This window comes from Mytilus californianus, unplaced genomic scaffold, assembly GCF_021869535.1.
Source record: "Mytilus californianus isolate M0D057914Y unplaced genomic scaffold, xbMytCali1.0.p SCAF_26, whole genome shotgun sequence".
In the NCBI taxonomy this organism is placed as follows: domain Eukaryota; kingdom Metazoa; phylum Mollusca; class Bivalvia; order Mytilida; family Mytilidae; genus Mytilus; species Mytilus californianus.
Window position 1 is genome coordinate 623,781 of NW_026262675.1, and position 16,922 is coordinate 640,702.

A 16,922-nucleotide genomic window follows, 5' to 3' on the forward strand; every position below is an offset into this window, starting at 1 on the left:
TCACACCATAAGAGAAAATTGTATATGTCTCTGATTTGATACTTTTCATTAGACGACAAAAACGTTTTTTTTATTTTTTTTTTATTTATGCTGTTTTATTTCCCACAGTCTGTTACCAGGGGAACACTATCTACTGGTGATAGACATATGGATGAGAAACTTGCGAAAAAAAGATAATTGATGCGTCACGTTTTACCTTTTGACATCGTGACCAACGGCAGCCGCTAGGACATTAACAGCAAATGGATATATTCCCAATAGTGGAATATAGTAAAAAAGGAAAATAATTTGTTCTTAGTTTTCTGTCAGTTAAACAGCACTTTGATTGTTAAGAATATCTTGCAAGATTAATGTGACTAGATCTACGACAAAAATGTAAACAACATTTGGTCACCGAATGGCCTCCTTTAATGATCAGAATCCATACGATATAGTGAGCTATAAAAGGCCATTGGAAACAATTCAGAAGGAAAACCTGATTTATACTAATGATATTTAACAAAAAGCAATTAAGACCTCCAAAAACTAAATCAAACCACTGTACTACATGCTCCTGGCTTTGGACAGGCATTTAAAGTATATACCAGGGTTAAACATGTTTGAGAGCATTCAACCTCCCCCTGACTTGGACAGTGGTGTAACATCACATCATAAGAACAAACTGTAAATAAGAGTACACACGCTGAAACGTCTCGCCCAAATTATTGATCAAGATTGAATGTATGTTTCAAGTCTTTAATATAAAGGTTTTATGACGGGTATAACATAAACTTAACATTATCAATGAACCATGACAATCGGGTTAAGGTCAGATAACCCTGCCAGGCGACATGTACACTTTACAATCTTTCTTTGCACCAGGGATAACTTATTGCTTATTTATATATGGAAACTATGCTTAACCACGAATACTACACATTGATATATGAAAAACGAAAATGAGGTTAAGGTCTGATGACTCCTGTCACACGTTAACTAATGAACCATGAAAATGAGGTAACGGTCAGATAACAGTACAAGTCAAACATGACTGTACACTTTACAATTATTCCATTCATCAAATATAGCTGACCTATTGTATATAGGCTCTGAGAAAAAAATCTAACCCCGAAAACTGAATATTGACTGATTGTTGGTATTTAACACCACTTTCAGCAATCTTGATTTTATCATGGAGGCTAGTTTTTTACTAATGCAGGAAACCGGAATACCCGAAGAGAACCATTGATATTCGGCAGGAAAACTGGCAACTCTAGTTGGAGACGAACATACTTTGCCGAACTCAAAACCACAGTGTTTACAGGCTAGTTATCTATGTAGATACACAATTTAGGTCACTCGGTCTGCGAGGCCGATACTTAACATTGACGAATGTTCGAATGAAACATGAAAATGAGGTCATGGTCAAATGAATCCTACCAGACGGACATATAAACCTTACAATCATTTACCAAATAAAGTTGACCTATTGCTTATAGTAGAGGGTCTGAAAACTGTGAGAGGTGTTGAATTTATAAATTAGGTCCCTACCATGTCTGTAGAATAGTTGACTGAACATTACTTAGTCCTTACATCTAAAAAATGAAAAAAAAATCTTCATATAATTCCATAATAGCAGGTGCACGACTTCAATGTGTGTGCAGGTTTCAGGGATCTGAATGAAAACCTTTTGGAGGAGTTGATTACATAAAAAAAGGGACTGTAGGTACGTCTGTTAAAAATATAGCCAAAAAAATAACCAAGTTCAACAGTCTTGAAAAAAATGAGAAAAAAATCCTCAAATAATTCTATTATATTGAGTGCATACGTTCAATATCTGTGCAATATTTCTGTGAAATTTCAATGATCTGGGTTGAAACTGTAAGAGGGCTTTAATTTGCAAATATGGGACTGTCAGTCTGTATAAAGTTTGGCTGAAAAAAGACTTCTTAAATCTGGAAAAATGGGGGAAATTCTTTATACAATTCCATTAGGACACAATTTAAATGTGTATGCAATCTTTCTATAAGTTTTCAGGGATCTGGAAGAGTATATTACATCAAATAAGGGCTGTCCATCTGAAGAAAATTTTGAAGAAAAGTTATTAATTTAAGTTTAAAATTTTGGTTAGTTTGAGAACAAGTTCTTCAAACAATTCAATTACATCAGGTGCACAATTTCCATATATGTACAATCTTTCTCTCTGACCATACTTTAATCCGGTATTGTCCGCTGTGCAATCCAGCAAAAAAAAATGACAAAAGACACAAAGTTCTAATCTAAGAAAACTCTTACTCTATCAATTACAATTCTCAAGATAATAGTAAACATCTTCATTATAAAGAGTCATATGACAGTTTTGTCAACATGATTTTGACATTCTGAACATTTTAGCCCTGTCAGATTTTCTCATCTTCAACCATTTTCAATATATTGAAAGATTACTTGCATTTTACCCTTTTATTCTATTTTGAGCCTTGGTGGCTATGTTGGTTGGCCAGCAGGTTAATCTGACATTATTTATAAATAAGATACTCTAAGGATGATTGTGGCCAACTTTGGGTTGCCATTAACCAAGTAGTTTCAGAGGAGAAAATTTTACTAAAAGTTAGACAAGGTCACCAAGTGATGAGAATATCTCATGCTGGCCTTTCAGGTCAGGTGAGCTAATAATAAGATGCTGTTTGATAGCAAATGAGATAGCTATCTACCAAAGAACCCAAGATAACCAACTTAAAGGCTCCTGACTTGGGAAAGGCACATAAAGATTGTCCTGGGTTAACAGATCTGTGAGCTCTCTTAAATTTCTGAATTTCTTGTATTTTTTGTTATTTTGGCAGTGTAAATAACAAAATAAGCATATTTACTCAACCAAGAATACCAGTACTCTTTTGATGTTAGCATATACTATGTATGCTAAATTGTGGGGTCATTTGACATCTTGAAAGTTATATTCTAAGCATTGTTTAAGAAATTTTTGTGATTGATTGATTGTAAGTGTTTAATGTCACTTACAGCACTCTTGGCTATATCTTGGCAACCAATTATTATTGATGGAGGCAAGCCAGAGTTCCTTGAATGAGGGTCTTGGAGATATTCTTTGTTTAAAGCAGTCAGGAATAATGAAGACCATTTTACTTTGAAAGTGGCAGAAACAACTTATATTGCATGCTCAGCTAAATACAAACAAACCTCATAAATACAACAATTTATTTAATTCTTATTTAGACTTTACAAATGATTATAAATAAAAGAAATTTTTATACTTCATAAATAAAATAAGATAGAAAATTCACATTAGTTTATCACAGATTTGTCATTTCTTCAAAATTTTAATTTAGAATTCTAAGATAAGAACTGTCTTCTATTCAGGTATTCTGTCTAGAATTCTGGATTCCCAAATCCAACCTGTTGTTGTACACTCTGTATCTCATTCAACAAATCAGTGTCTTGTAAATTAAGCTACAAAAAAACAATTATTGTAAATGAAAAATTTGATGAGCATCAATTAATTGATTGTTTTCTTACATCAGGTGGCAATAAGTTCTTGACAATGCATCAAACATCATTGGAATATAAATCAAACTTTTATTTTTTTGCTCAATCATTTGAAAATTTTGGACTTCATTAAGGTGCCATTATCTACTATTATGAGCTATTAACTTGTAGGTATTCTAATTTGGTGTAAAAAAAAATCCATCAAACAACATTTGAATATAAATCTATTTTTTTATTTTTTTGCTCACTCTATTTAAAATTTTGGACTTCATTAAGGTGTCACTGTTTATTATTATGAGCTATTAAAGCAAAAGTATATAAGAACTTGTAGGTATTCTAAACTGGTGTAAAAAAAAAAATTTCCTCAAAATACACACTGCCAATTGATAATGTTGGCAAATATTGGACACATATGTTATTCCCTCTAGAATTAGAAAACTGAAATATAACTAAAATGCAGACACTGAAATGTCTCATCTACTTTTCTGATCAAGATCCAATTTCATGTTGAAGTTCTTTAAGACCAAGTTTTTACTACAATTATCACATAAACTTAACACCATCAATGATCAAAAATAACAAGGTTAATGTCAGATGTATATTAGAATTCTTCTGATTAAGAAATGTTTTGGTTAAATGCTTAAATAAAAAATACAATATACTAACATTTAAAGTATGTAAAAATACCTTGATAGCATATTTATATGCCTGTTCAGCCTCTAGTTGTCTACCAGTTTTCAGACAGACAAGTGATAAATAGGCCCAGACTTCAGGATCAGCATTGTTCAGTATGTTGGCTTCAGATAAAGCATCTTCAGCTTCTCCAAGCTCATTCAACTGAAACAGATAAAATACAGTCTATATCAGCAATGTAGTTAGTAAGAGATTCAATATGTGTTAAAAAAATAAAAATATAACACCATAACGAGCTTAAAAGAATATACTCAATCAGATGTATTTTGATTTAATAAATGAAACTCTGCGACTGCAAATTATTGAGTTAATTCCCTTTATACATTTTCACACAATCCTTCTTTTAGAGCAAACACACATATATATGGAAACCTGAGAAAATATTTGTGTCTGCTGCAGAAAAAAACATCATGCTTAGGATAAGCAATTGATATTACTATATAACAGAGTTGGTATCCAAAACTCAGACAAACATATACTATGATGTCTCCCCTCTTTTTAATAGGTGAATATTGTAACTGAACCTTGTAATTCAGAAAATTTGTAACCTTATAAGGATAACTATGGTATAAGACAAATATACAACTTTTCTATTTCGTAACAGACTCAATAACTTACCCTATAACATGCTATACCAACACCTAACCATGACACACAGGATGCTGACTTCTTACAGGCCATTAAAAATACATTCTTCGCATCTTGGAACTAAAATTGAAATATTTTTTGTAATGAAATCAAATTAGTGATACATCAAAGTGTGTCACAGGCAACTTCTTTTCATATATGTATGATCTCGAGAAATCTCAATTCTTTACACCTAACTATCAATAACCATAAAAAAAACATCATAAATCAAATTGGATGTTCAAAGAAAGCTTAATCTAATAAAAATAGAAGATGAAAAATTCCTTAACTTGAGGTGACAATTTCAATTCTGTTCTCTTTAAGTCTTAATGAACTTTACTGTAATAGAGTAATGTTAACCTGTTTATTTTATCAAGGATCTATTATAAAGTAACCTAATTTAGATGTAGGTCATGAGGATTTATGATCAAACATAGGGTAAAGAAATAAAAGAAACTGACACTAAGATACATTACAGAGAGTAATCAATCATTACAAATAACATTTTAAGGTATTAAATCACATTTGTGTTAGTGAAATAAGGTGAAGTGTCTCCTAGAAATATGGTGAAGAAATTGATGTTTTAAATAACAGAAGGACATTGCAAAATAGCAAATAGTTTGATTGTTCATTTTCAGTTGTAAAATATGTGATCTTACTTTTTTGTTAAAGATTTAGTGTGCTAATTTTGTACAAACAACTTTTTTTACCTTAAATACTTTATCATTATCATGTGAAAAAAAAGCATTTCAGTCAATCTTTAAAAAAAACCTTCTTAACTCTTACCATGCTGAATTGTTTTCCGAAAATGTATATTTTTTGTTTATTTGCAAAAATATGCAATTTATATGCAAATGAGCTATACCCTGCAGCTGATGCATATTGATTCCAAAAAAAGATGGGGGATCACAGGGTGGGGTTGGCCTTAATCTGCCCCAAAATTGGTCATCAGGTGTTAAAAGCGTCAATTTTTTCGTCCTTTATCTTGACCTGGAAGACTAAGGGATGCTGATAGATGTGTCTCACTGTAGTCTACATTTAGAGTGGACACATTGTCTAAAGAAGGTCATTTCCACCAAAAGTCCGGAATTTTGCGATTTTTCCCCGATTGTTGACTTTACCTGGCCTTGCAATGGAAAAAGTTGTTCCCTAAGGATATTTCAATAATAAACACGAACAGTAGTTATATGCCCACTGGTTGACACTATTTTTGGAAGTTTTAAGCCTCTGTACTGTGTGTCCAAGACACAGAAGGGAATCCCACCCCTCCAGAAAAACCAGCTTTATCCGATTTCAATTTACGAGGTTCTTATTTGGACTCAAAATGCACCTTAAACCTGAGAAACATGACAATAAATAGCCTTTGGTTGAAGGGACATGCATCAATTTATGATGCAATCAGAGGAAAATACTAAACAGCAGCATAATTATACAATAAAACATTGTAATCTGATATTTTATGTATTCACATTAACCAATATAAAAGTAGACAATCAGAAATTTGCAAATTTCAAAGAATGGCATATTGTTACTATAAACCTATAAACAGTAATTTTCTGGTACTGTGAAAAATTTTATCGACAAATTGAAATATGACATATGCAAAACTCTTTTGAATTCTTATTCTAATATTATAATTAAACTAGTGGTATGTTATTAATTAGTTTTATAGATTTCATTCAAAAAGAGTCATTGATTATTTGATATTCAATTTGATTTTCTGCATTTAAATTCAATGAGAACCCAAATTTATTCAATGATAATATCTTAATTGCTTAGCATTTATTACTTTGGAAAATATTGGCTTTGTTTTCAGATTATATCATATGTTATCATCACCAACTGGTTACAGAATTAAAAAAGGTAACATGTAGGAGTTGTTTAAATCATAGAAATTGAGCAGTAATACCAATTTATAAACATTATTTTGACAAAGATTGGCAAGAAAACAATATCCGTCAAAAACAATAGCTTTATCAGAAACACAACACATGAAGCCTCAAGCAATTACAAAAAATTGTAAAAACTAACATCATTTTTTTAAAATATAATTATTTATACTCCTGTCGGTCCATCCACTTAACAACTAGTACAGTAAATTAATATAAAAATAAGGAGATCTGGTATGATTGCCAATGCGACAACTATCCACCAAAGTTCAAATGCAGTGAATGTCAGTAATTATAGGCAACCGTACGGCCTTCAACAAGAAGAAAAACCCATACCGTATAGTCGGCTATAAAAGGCCCCAACATGAAAAATATGAAACAATTCAATTGAAAAAACTAATGACCTAATTTATAACAAAACAATTTTTGAAAAACAAATATGACAGACATGAACCAACGACAACCACTGAACTACAGGCTCCTGACTAGGGACAGGCACATATAGAATGTGGCAGGGTTAAAAACTATTTTGCTAGTGCAAAACCCTTCCCCTAACCTGGAACAGTGGTGAAACAGAACATAAGAACAAACTATAAAAATCAGTTGAATAGGACTTAAATCATCAGATCGATACATATCAGAAAACACAGACTGGACGTGGCAGTGAATCTATACATCCCACAACAAAAAAGACACTAAGTAAAGATCTAAGAGTACTTGCAGTTACTGACAGCTAGTTCAAAGCCAATTACAAATAATAAAAAAAATCTGGTTTCTTAGACTAAAATATCAATCAGTACACATCCAACATAGAATGGATTTAGTGTAAAGACATCAATAACTGTCAGAGAAAAATATGACCTTGTGCAATGTCAAAATATAAGTTTGTTTGACTGATTGATTGAATGATTGATTATTGCTTGCTTAAAATCCACTTTATTTGACTGGTTGTCATGAAATTTATATCACCAATTTATTAAGCATAATAAATGGAAGATTATTTTCAGCTTTCTAATTTTGTTTGAATTGTTTCTGATATTCAAGAATCATATAACAGTTTTTTTCAAAATAATAAAAAAAAGCGTTGTTCAATAATTGAAGCATGCATATCAATATTTGATTGGTTGATGGAGTGAGGAGTTAACTCTTAATATTTAAGACATGTGCTTTTATCATTCTAGAATTATAGGACAATTTAGCAGAAAATGGGTTTACACATTTTAAAATTTAATGAAAACTTACCCTTTGATCTTGAAGGTAAATGGAAGCTAGTCTAAGATATATAGAATGCATCTCTGAGGCATCATGGAGAAATGATATGGTTCTCTCATAACAATCTTTGGCATTCTCTGTGTCGCCTATCATGTACTTCACATGTCCCATCAGTGCCCAAGCATCTGGGTTCTATGATAAATAAAAATATAACTTATTATACATCACACCTCCCTTTTTGTCATACAATTAAATACAGTTGACTCTCCTTATGTCGAAGTCAGCCAGACCAGATGAATATTTCGAGATACATGAAGTTAGAAGTTTGACAAACCAAGGGACACAACTCCTGCTTAGCTTGGTAAGGCTAAAATAAATCTGGAAATATGGGTAGGGGATCGATATTCTGGTCTGAGATCGCTGTATCTGTATTTCTCTAATTCTTCGTCAATTTATCCCTTTCTGCACCCATTGTATAAAAAAAAATTAATCAACGTGTGGTTTGTTTGATCTCAGTTCTTCATTGGTTAAAATCCGATTATGACGTCGAATTTTCTTGCTTTCCTCTGAATTTCCTATAGTGACGGCATGAAAAAAGGCGACCATGCCTGATGACGTCACATAGAAAGAACACATCTTTTTGCAGATCATTCAAAAAGAAGGAATAAGTTTGCCTGCATATTGTTTGAAAATCATTAGAGAAACAGATTCCACCACCAAATCTCGTGTAATACCATATTTATCCACTCTCGACAGTTAAATTTTAAACATTTAAAACGCTCGGCAAGCCTCGCGTTTTAAATTTGAAAATTGAACTGTCTCGAGTGGATAAATATCGTATCACACTCGATGCAGTGGTAGAATCTATATGTAATGATCTTTCATTATTATTATAAAATTATATATTTTTTTTTTATCTCTTAGTTATTTCTTGGTACAGTAACATTTTGTTGATGTGAATTTTAGCCAAGAGAATATTTTGTAATGGATCTTAGCGGGATTTCAAGTTGACAAAGTTGTTCATTCTCGCATACAAGAGAAATGAGAAAATTAAGATTTCTTTTTATTTCAATCTTTTTCTGCAAGAGAAAATACAAAAGAATAAAGAGGTCAACTGAGTAATTTCGAGTTGCTCACTTAATCCCTACTTTATGCACAACCAGGCTCATTAACATATGGTTACGGTAATTTGTTTATACAACATTTAAACAAATTTTTCATAATCCATAACAATGTATTGCTAATCATTTATTATTTTAATCAAAGATAATCTTAGGTAAACACTCGTGGGAAAAGAATGTCATAAATCAATACAGTGGTCAGTGACCTGAAATTTAATTACAGATGTATTGTCAGGTAACTCTTCAATCCATTGAAATCCCAAAGGTCATGTTTGACATTTATGTATTAGTTCGAGATAATTGACATAATTTGAACGCATTTGTTACCCTTGGGACCTAATTTTCGTTCTAGTCAACCAAAATTTTTACTCATCCAATTACGACTCATCAAAATATATATATTTATATGGAACAAAGTTCAGGACCACAGGAAAATTTTTAGTCAAGCGAGTTCAAGACAATCAGTGTTAACTGTATTATCAATTTATAGTTTACTTCTATCTACTTTCATGTCTGGAAATTGGAGAAATAGACTTTGTTGCAAGGTGTTTGGAGAATATCAATGTGTATAAAATATGTTTGAATATTCAATACTAACCTGGTAATCAAATTGTAATGCTTCATTCAGACTTTCCTCTGCATCAGTTGTTTCTTTCTTCTGTAACTTAAGTCTAGCAAATGCAATGTGGTACTGAGAAGTAGGTCCGCCAGCTGGACTTAACAGCTCATGGGCCAAAGCTCTCTCTGTGAACTGTAGTATTTCAAGGAAAAGTTTTATTATAAAATTATTGTTTAAAAACATAAAATGCTTAAGCCATTTACGGTGAAAAAAAATATATATACAGACATGATAGTTTTTCCTTCTATTATAAAAATTAGTTTCTGTAAATACAGACTTAATGCAATTCTGAAACAACTAGCATTCACGTGATCTGAATCAATACAATTCGGATACTTGGTGATATATAATATATTAAGTGAAAGATTAAAATTATTGCTTTGTACATCTCACTTCATTTTTTCACATTGATTTCTGAATTTAGAGTAAATATATTCATATCTAAAAGGGTGCAAATGTATTTTAACATAATTGTGTTTTTGGAAAATAATCATGTGATCTGATAAGTACCCATAAAAGTGAAAGGGATAGTAAGTTTTACGACATCAACTGTATGAGATGTCAGCAGTTTCTTACTTCTTCATGGAACTTTTTTTATAAGAAATACAAAGTGTAGTAATTTTAAAATAAAGGTTTATGTTGTGATTCCTATTTCAAAGTTTACACAAAATACTAAAGTTGATCAGATTATACTGAATTGTTTGAATAAACATATCAAAATGAAAATTTTCAACTTACCTAAAAATAGCTTGATAACGAAAAACCTGCTATTGAGGCTTAGGTAATTATAATACTGAACCATATTTATTTTTATCATATTGTTTTAGGGCAAAATTTTCATAAACAAAATATGGAACAAACAGTTGATTTATTCTCAATATTTTGCATCATGAATATATCATTTTTCTAATCTGCGTGTAGTATTACCCAATAATAATTTCTAACAAAACTTACAGGAATAGCCTTGACCTCCAAAAGCCATTCAATAGCATGCATATAAATGCTGCAGGCTGGAACGGGTGTTGGTTCCCTGGGGGGTTGTTCCTCTGTCTCCTCATGTGGTTGAGGGGAGCCCCTTTGACTGCCGACTTTATGGTGGCTACCTGGACGAGACATACTGCTGTCACTTTTTATTCTGCTTGCTGCCAAACGTGAGACAAAGCATTGTGAAAAGCATGACCATCACCCAGTTAGTGAAACATATATACATACATATATAGCTATCAACATGCATATTGATTTCAAAGTCATCAGAAATTTAATTATACACTCTTTTTTTTTTAAGTGAAAAAATCTGTACATGTACTAATATTGATAATTGAAAAATGCAAAAAATACAAAAAAACGACCTGAAGGTTCTTCATGATGACTTTGAAATCACAGTATATTTTGTCTATTTTTTCACTAGCTCATAAATAATGCTCCAATTAGTTTTTCATCTAGCTATAAGCGTATGCATAATACTTGAGCAACACCTTTATTTTCACAAATCGCATGATATTTTCTTTGCTCCTCTCCTGTTTCTTAAGTACGAAAACTTACTCTTTTGTGACACTTTATTGAAATATGCGTAAATTTTATTTTTTGTGAAAGTCAAATGTCCTATTATTCATCCATTATGGGACAGTCAAATGGTTTATTATTCATCAATTCAAAAGAGCTAAATGACCTATTATCATGCATACATTTAATGCAGTCAAAATATCCTTTGATCAATAAATTTTTGAAAACCACAGTGATGGAAATTCAACTTCAACCAATATTTTTTGCAAAAAATTTCCTCAATCTTTTTTAAAATTACAAATGAGCTGTCATTGAATAATTAGCTAAAGAACAGGTGCATTTTAATTATGAAAGTCAGTTTTCGTTTTTATCAAATTCAAAACTGCATCAGTCTTAACTTTTTGATGAATCCAAAGTGAAAAGAATGATTTGTTGTAATTATATTTATATACTGTAGAATCTGAGGAATGCCTTTAATATTTACACTAAATGTAGATATACTAGCTCTAATTGTATAACACACAGGCCTACAGTCATAAAACTTTACACAAGTACTCAAGAGTACAAAATATGTGCTTTAAACACCAAATCCAGTATTTTGATTGGTTGAAATCCGAGTCTGAGTACATTAATCGAACTCCAATATATATGACTGCTAGACATGTACACATTGGTGTACTTTGAAGTTTATAGTGTGACACTAGCTGAAATGACTGCTTTAAGTGAATGATTGTGAACTTATATCCATGATCTAAAAATCTTCTAATTGAAACTGGATTATAAACTAATAGACCACTTTCGAGTTATGTCCTTCACCGGAAAAGTTCGTCAATTATGCACGCCTTTAAGATGTCATTTCCAACCGCTCGCTCAACACGGGAAGGAAGTGACGACACCCCTAAACGCACAAATGATGTTCACTAAAACTGAAGTTTTTGACAGAAATGCAACGAACTCGTAAGTGGTCTATTAATACTGGCAGTACTTTGGTTAATGAAATAAATCTTAACAAGAGTGCACACGCTGAAATGTCTCTCTTCTTTACTAATCATTGATATTATGTTGATAGTCCTAAATATAAAGCTTTATTACAACTGCCACATAAACTTAACATTAACCAAGTAAACTAAACATTGACCAATGAACCATGAAAATGAGGTCAAGGTCAGATAAACCATGCTAGGCAGGCATGTACAGCTAACAAATCTTCCATACAACAAATATAGTTGACCTATTGCTTACAGTTTAAGAAAAACAGACCAAAACACAAAAACTTAACACTGAGCAATGAACCTTGAAAATGAGGTCAAGGTCAAATAAAACCTGTGTGACTGACATATAGATCATAAAATATTTCCATACACCAAATATAGTTGAACTATTGCATATATAGTATTAGAAAAAAAGACCAAAACTCAAAAACTTAACTTTGACCACTGAACCATGAAAATGAGGTCAAGGTCAGATGACACCTGCCAGCTAGACATATACACTTTACAATCATTCCATACACCAAATATAGTAGACCTATTGCATACAGTATAAGAAAAACAGACCAAAACACAAAAACTTAACTATAACCACTGAACCATGAAAATGAGGTCAAGGTCAGATGACACCTGCCAGTTGGACATGTACACCTTACAATCATTCCATACACCAAATATAGTAGACCTATTGCATACAGTATAAGAAAAACAGACCAAAACACAAAAACTTAACTATAACCACTGAACCATGAAAATGAGGTCAAGGTCAGATGACACCTGCCAGTTGGACATGTACACCTTACAGTCCTTCCATACACCGAATATACTAGACCTATTGCTTATAGTATCTGAGATATGGACTTGACCACCAAAACTTAACCTTGTTCACTGATCCATGAAATGAGGTCGAGGTCAAGTGAAAACTGTCTGACGGGCATGAGGACCTTGCAAGGTACGCACATACCAAATATAGTTATCCTATTACTTATAATAAGAGAGAATTTAACATTACAAAAAATCTTAACTTTTTTTTCAAGTAGTCACTGAACCATGAAAATGAGGTCAAGGACATTGGACATGTGACTGACGGAAACTTCGTAACATGAGGCATCCATATACAAAGTATGAAGCATCCAGATCTTCTACCTTCTAAAATATAAAGCTTTTAAGAAGTTAGCTAACGCCGCCGCCGCCGCCGAATCACTATCCCTATGTTGAGCTTTCTGCTCGACAAAAACTGATTAGAAATGACACCAAAAAAATCATTTATGGTACAATTAAGTACAGTATTATTCAATAAAAATATTAATTAATATTCTGTCAAGCGTATCTTGTTGCTTTCTTTCTTAACACGGATATTAAATCAAGATAGAAAACAAAATTCCTATCATTAACAGACAGAAATAGATTTTGGTTAATAACTGAGCCAAAAACAAAATTGATTCTGGACCAAAATCATGCTTTAAAACATACATAAAAAAAAATTGCTGTGCCAAGCAAATGAAAAAAATTATTTCACAACCAAAGCATTGTTCTACCTACATAATTACAAACATGCATGTTAATGAGAATGACAATACAGAGGTAGTGTAATATGATACAGCAAGCAAAATATTCATAAAACATATATCAATGCATTTGTTTAAACTGTGTACCAATAATTGTAAAGACTGAACACTTAGTTCTCGATTTCTTTTGCAAAATAATTCATATGAGAACATATAATTATCCATTTGAGCACACACAAAAATCTTAATTAAACATCACTTGATCAGTACCTCACACTTAATTTGTATGTCAAATATTTATTTAGAGGTTACCTCAATAGTTCTCATGAAGATATCTTCATAAACAATAATATTTTTATGTAAACTCTTGTATAATGACATAGACCAAAAAATGCCTATTATTTTGCACTGTGTAAACAAAATTCATGCCTAACCAAAAGAAATTTTCAGCTCAAAAGGGTTTTGGTTCAAGCAGGGTTCATTATTAGTAATTAATCTGGCTGAGATCCTTGAATCTGACATCTATACACAATTTTTAATCTTTGGTATTTTTATGGTCTTGGAAGAACCCTAAAAATATTCAAAGGTTCTCTAAAAAGATCAAAATGTGTAATCTGAAAGGATGGATAACCTGAAAGACAATAGACAGACATTGTTGCTAAACACCTGTGTATCATATAATCAATCAGATGAAATGAACATGAAATATGCATACACATCCGGTCTGTGTTCTTTGTTAGATGTTTTTCTGCTTTGTATCGATCTGATAAGCCCTTTTCAACTGATTTTTATAGTTTGTTCTTATGTTTAGTCTTACACCACTGTCCTAGGTTAGAGGAGTGTTGGCGCCTTCAAACATGTTTAACCCTGCCACATTCTTTAAGTGCCTGTCCCAAGTCAGGAGCCTGTAGTTCAGTGGTTGTCGTTGGTTTGTGTCTGTCATATTTGTCTTTTTTTTAATAAATTGTTTTCTTATAAATAAGGCTGTGAGTTTTCTCAATTGAATTGTTTCATATTTTTTATGTTGGGGCCTTTTATAGCCGACTATAAGGTATGCGTTTTTCTCATTATTGAAAGCCATACAGTTGCCTATAATTGTTTATATCCACTTCATTTGAACTTAGGTGGATAATTGTCTCATTGGCAATCATACCATATCTCCTTATTTCTATAATGGTACATGTTCAAATCTAAAATAGTTAAAAGTTATAAATATGTATAAAATAAATGTTATTTAATTTGGCATATAAAGTTCATAAGCATGAATTACTTGTTAAACGTGAGTAAAAACAAAGGGTGAATGTAAAAATATATGTTGTTATTTTATAAAAAAAAAAGTTTATTGAAATTTTAAGTTAAGAGTTGAACTTTGATAGTCTGAAGAATAATTATCATACAATTTGTTTATTGAAATACCTATTCCAAAACCAGAAGGAAAAAAATATATCACATAAAAATAACATGCAAAACGTAGACAAGCTTCCACCATTAAATGTTACCAAACAGTTTACATGGTTTGTTTAGATTTTTATTCTATTTAGTTCATCCACAGAAAATTTTAATAATGAATTATTATTAGTGTTATAATATTTATTTTTAAAATAAAATTTTAAAATTCCTTGTATTAGCTTGTAAGTTTACCAACTGACTAATTTTATTGAAAATTACCTTTAGATATTGTTGTGTTCCCTGTTAAACAGTAATATATTTTCAAATGGTTAAAAAATATAAATAAAAGAATAGAGTTTCAATGTCCCCTGCCACAGTTTATGATAGAAAGGTTGTCTCCTTCTTAAACTTGTCCGTCTGCATCCATACCATCATTATAATATAAACCAATTTGGTGTTCCATAATTTTGCTATCACTGACCTAAATTTAGCACTTAAAACAGCTGCAGCAATATTTTACATGCTGTAGTGACATGCTGTGATTTCATATTTCAAAAACTTATAAAAAAACACATGTTTTTAAACCCTATTTTTCAAAATATTCCCTTTTTTTCTGAAATCATTACAACTGCTAATCATTAAATGATATATACTACACTATTTGATGAAGGTGGTTAAAGTTCTGATGAATGTACTATTTTGGATAAAGCAAGAATGTGGTGGGTACATACAAAAGCAATTCAGGTAACTTGTATCATTGAATACTAAATAATTATTATAAGCGAAACAGGTGCTGTTATGAGGTGGGTTGTCACACATGTAATTGACCACCACTGTGTAAAGGTTCATGGGTTGTCACACATGTAACTGACCACCATTGTATATATCTAACTATCATTATTACCTCCTTCCAATTGGATTTTGTCACTTTCATCTGATAAAAACAAAGTTTGGATCATTTCTACTCTATAACCTCTACTTTATACTTGTATATAATCAGTGCACAAAGCATGGGCATTGTGCAAAACTACTCGCATTCAGGGATTTGATATACTGTGGGTAGGGAAAAATGTTCATTGTTACTCTAACTCATTACTTTATTGATATACTGTGGGTAGGGAAAAATGTTCATTGTTACTCCAACTCATTACTTTATTGATATACTGTGGGTAGGGAAAAATGTTTATTGTTACTCCAACTCATTACTATATTGATATACTGTGGGTAGGGAAAAATGTTCATTGTTACTCCAACTCATTACTTTATTGATATACTGTGGGTAGGAAAAATGTTCATTGTTACTCCAACTCATTACTTTATTGATATACTGTGGGTAGGGAAAAATGTTCATTGTTACTCCAACTCATTACTATATTGATATACTGTGGGTAGGGAAAAATGTTCATTGTTACTCCAACTCATTACTTTATCTAATTTTCCAATTTTTCATAATTGAAAAAATAGAAACTTATATTCCATTGCGGTAGAGTTCAAATTCTGTAAACTGTGAATCCATACAGCTTCTCAAAGTAGTGTTACTTTATGATTAATAAACATACAAAATGTGACAAAACTGGAAAACCTGTGTCATTAGGAGGACAAAGTGAGGAAATGTTATGTGTATTATCGGGAAAAAAAATGTTTACCTGATGATCGACGCATTTGTAAACTATCATCTAAGATCAAATACATATAATTTGCATAAATTATATTTCACTGTTCAAAAAGACCTCTTCAGGTAAAAAAAGTTTCCATTGTTAAAGATCTCAAAAAGGTCAATCAGACATGAAATTCGTGCCATGAAATGGTTAGGTCAGGGATATGTGTAAACAATACATATATTATGGGGAGTTGACTCAGTTTCACTTTTTATTGTCATTTTTTTTATTTTGAAA

General features: G+C 31.5%; 1 protein-coding gene across 8 annotated transcripts in view; it reads right to left on the reverse strand.

Moving 5' to 3' along the window:
• Positions 1-3,175: 3,175 nt before the first annotated feature.
• The window catches only part of LOC127732614 (cilia- and flagella-associated protein 70-like), a 48,876-nt gene continuing 35,129 nt past the window's right edge, over positions 3,176-16,922 (reverse strand). For 2 of the 8 annotated variants that reach the window (XM_052241690.1, XM_052241688.1), the window contains 7 exons: positions 16,674-16,703; positions 10,593-10,780; positions 9,618-9,770; positions 7,929-8,090; positions 4,789-4,878; positions 4,165-4,314; positions 3,176-3,441 (listed from right to left, as the gene is read on the reverse strand). In XM_052241690.1, the coding sequence (XP_052097650.1) occupies positions 3,361-3,441; positions 4,165-4,314; positions 4,789-4,878; positions 7,929-8,090; positions 9,618-9,770; positions 10,593-10,780; positions 16,674-16,703 (854 nt within the window). In that variant the 3' untranslated portion in view covers positions 3,176-3,360. Of the gene's footprint in view, positions 3,442-4,164; positions 4,315-4,788; positions 4,879-7,928; positions 8,091-9,617; positions 9,771-10,592; positions 10,781-15,306; positions 15,328-15,931; positions 15,962-16,673; positions 16,704-16,922 lie in introns of all 8 variants that reach the window. The other 6 variants (XM_052241694.1, XM_052241691.1, XM_052241693.1 and 3 more) reach the window with 6 other exon arrangements.